The following is a 1,483-nucleotide window of genomic DNA, read 5'->3' as shown; positions in this document are numbered from 1 at the left end:
ATACTTATATATAGAAAATCCTCATACTTATATATATAGAAAATCCTCATACTTGTATGTAGAAAATCCTCATACTTGTATGTAGAAAATCCTCATACTTGTATATAGAAAATCCTCATACTTGTATATAGAAAATCCTCATACTTATATATAGAAAATCCTCATACTTGTATGTAGAAAATCCTCATACTTATATATAAAATCCTTATATTTATATATATAGAGAAAATCCTCATACTTATATATATAGAGAGAAAATCCTCATACTTATATATATAGCAAATCCTCATACTTATATATATAGAAAATCCTCATACTTATATATAGAAAATCCTCATACTTATATATAGAAAATCCTCATACTTATATATATAGAAAATCCTCATACTTATATATATAGAAAATCCTCATACTTATATAGAAAATCCTTATATTTATATATAGAAAATCCTCATACTTATATATAGAAAATCCTTATATTTATATATAGAAAATCTTACCATGGCCTTGCAAAAAAAAAGGAATCCCCATGACTACTTTTTCATAAAAAATCCCTACAGTAACCTTTACATGCTTAAGTCTTGCATATATCAAAAATCACAGATAAATATTGGTTTCAAAATAAACATAGATGTTAATTGTTACCAGAGGACTACCTAGTTTGTTTTCTGTTGTTGAGAATATACGTTAAGATTTCCTCCATTGTGGTTACTATGTGTATGTTGACTCTAAAAGAACATTAAAAAACTAAAATGAAAAGATTGTAAGGTTTCTTAACTTCCTGAACACACTTTAATGTCAACAGCGATTATTATTTTATAGATCACCAATTACTGTCTTTGTTATAGATGTTTATTTTAGTGAAGAAGATAGATTTTCTACTATTTATTTTGTTAGTCAAGTTCAACTTCTAGTTTTATTTAGAACATCATTAAATTTGATCAGGAACAACGTGGCTAGTGTCATGGTGACCGTATCGTGTCTTGTTGAAACAAGGATTTAATGTTCTGTTTATGTATTTAAAACTTACAATTATATGTTTAATTTATTTCTCAAAGCTCCTTCAACAAGAGGTGCAGCAAAATCTAATTGTGATGAGGAGTTAGGATTTGAAGCAGCAGTAGCAGCATTGGGTGAGTAGATAAACCTTTTCAATTATACACTTAAACAGGAATGTAATTGTACACTCCTTACTATCTAAATAAATGTATGGTTATTCTGCCCTGTTGTGTTTGAAGATATACAAATCTATACTAGGTAAGGATTAATGTAATAAAGTAGCCATGCTGTGTGTGAAGATATACAAATATATACTAGGTAAGGGTTAATGTAATAAAGTAGCCATGGTGTGTGTGAAGATATACAAATCTATACTAGGTAAGGATTAATGTAATAAAGTAGCCCTGTTGTGTTTGAAGATATACAAATCTATACTAGGTAAGGGTTAATGTAATAAAGTAGCCATGCTGTGTGTGAAGATATA

The 1,483-nt window shown here is 27.8% G+C and overlaps 1 protein-coding gene across 1 annotated transcript in view; it reads left to right on the top strand.

Moving 5' to 3' along the window:
- The window catches only part of LOC106475413 (zinc finger SWIM domain-containing protein 8-like), a gene marked incomplete at both ends in the record, with an annotated part of 30,211 nt that overhangs the window by 6,663 nt on the left and 22,065 nt on the right, over positions 1-1,483 (top strand). Inside the window, one exon of the mRNA XM_022379527.1 lies at positions 1,059-1,133. Within this exon, the coding sequence (XP_022235235.1) occupies positions 1,059-1,133 (75 nt within the window). The remainder of the gene's footprint in view (positions 1-1,058; positions 1,134-1,483) is intronic.

The sequence above is a fragment of the Limulus polyphemus genome, unplaced genomic scaffold (genome assembly GCF_000517525.1).
Source record: "Limulus polyphemus unplaced genomic scaffold, Limulus_polyphemus-2.1.2 Scaffold8542, whole genome shotgun sequence".
Lineage (NCBI taxonomy): Eukaryota > Metazoa > Arthropoda > Merostomata > Xiphosura > Limulidae > Limulus > Limulus polyphemus.
The sequence above is the reverse complement of the archived record's forward strand: the minus strand, read 5'-3'. Positions and strand labels throughout refer to the sequence as shown.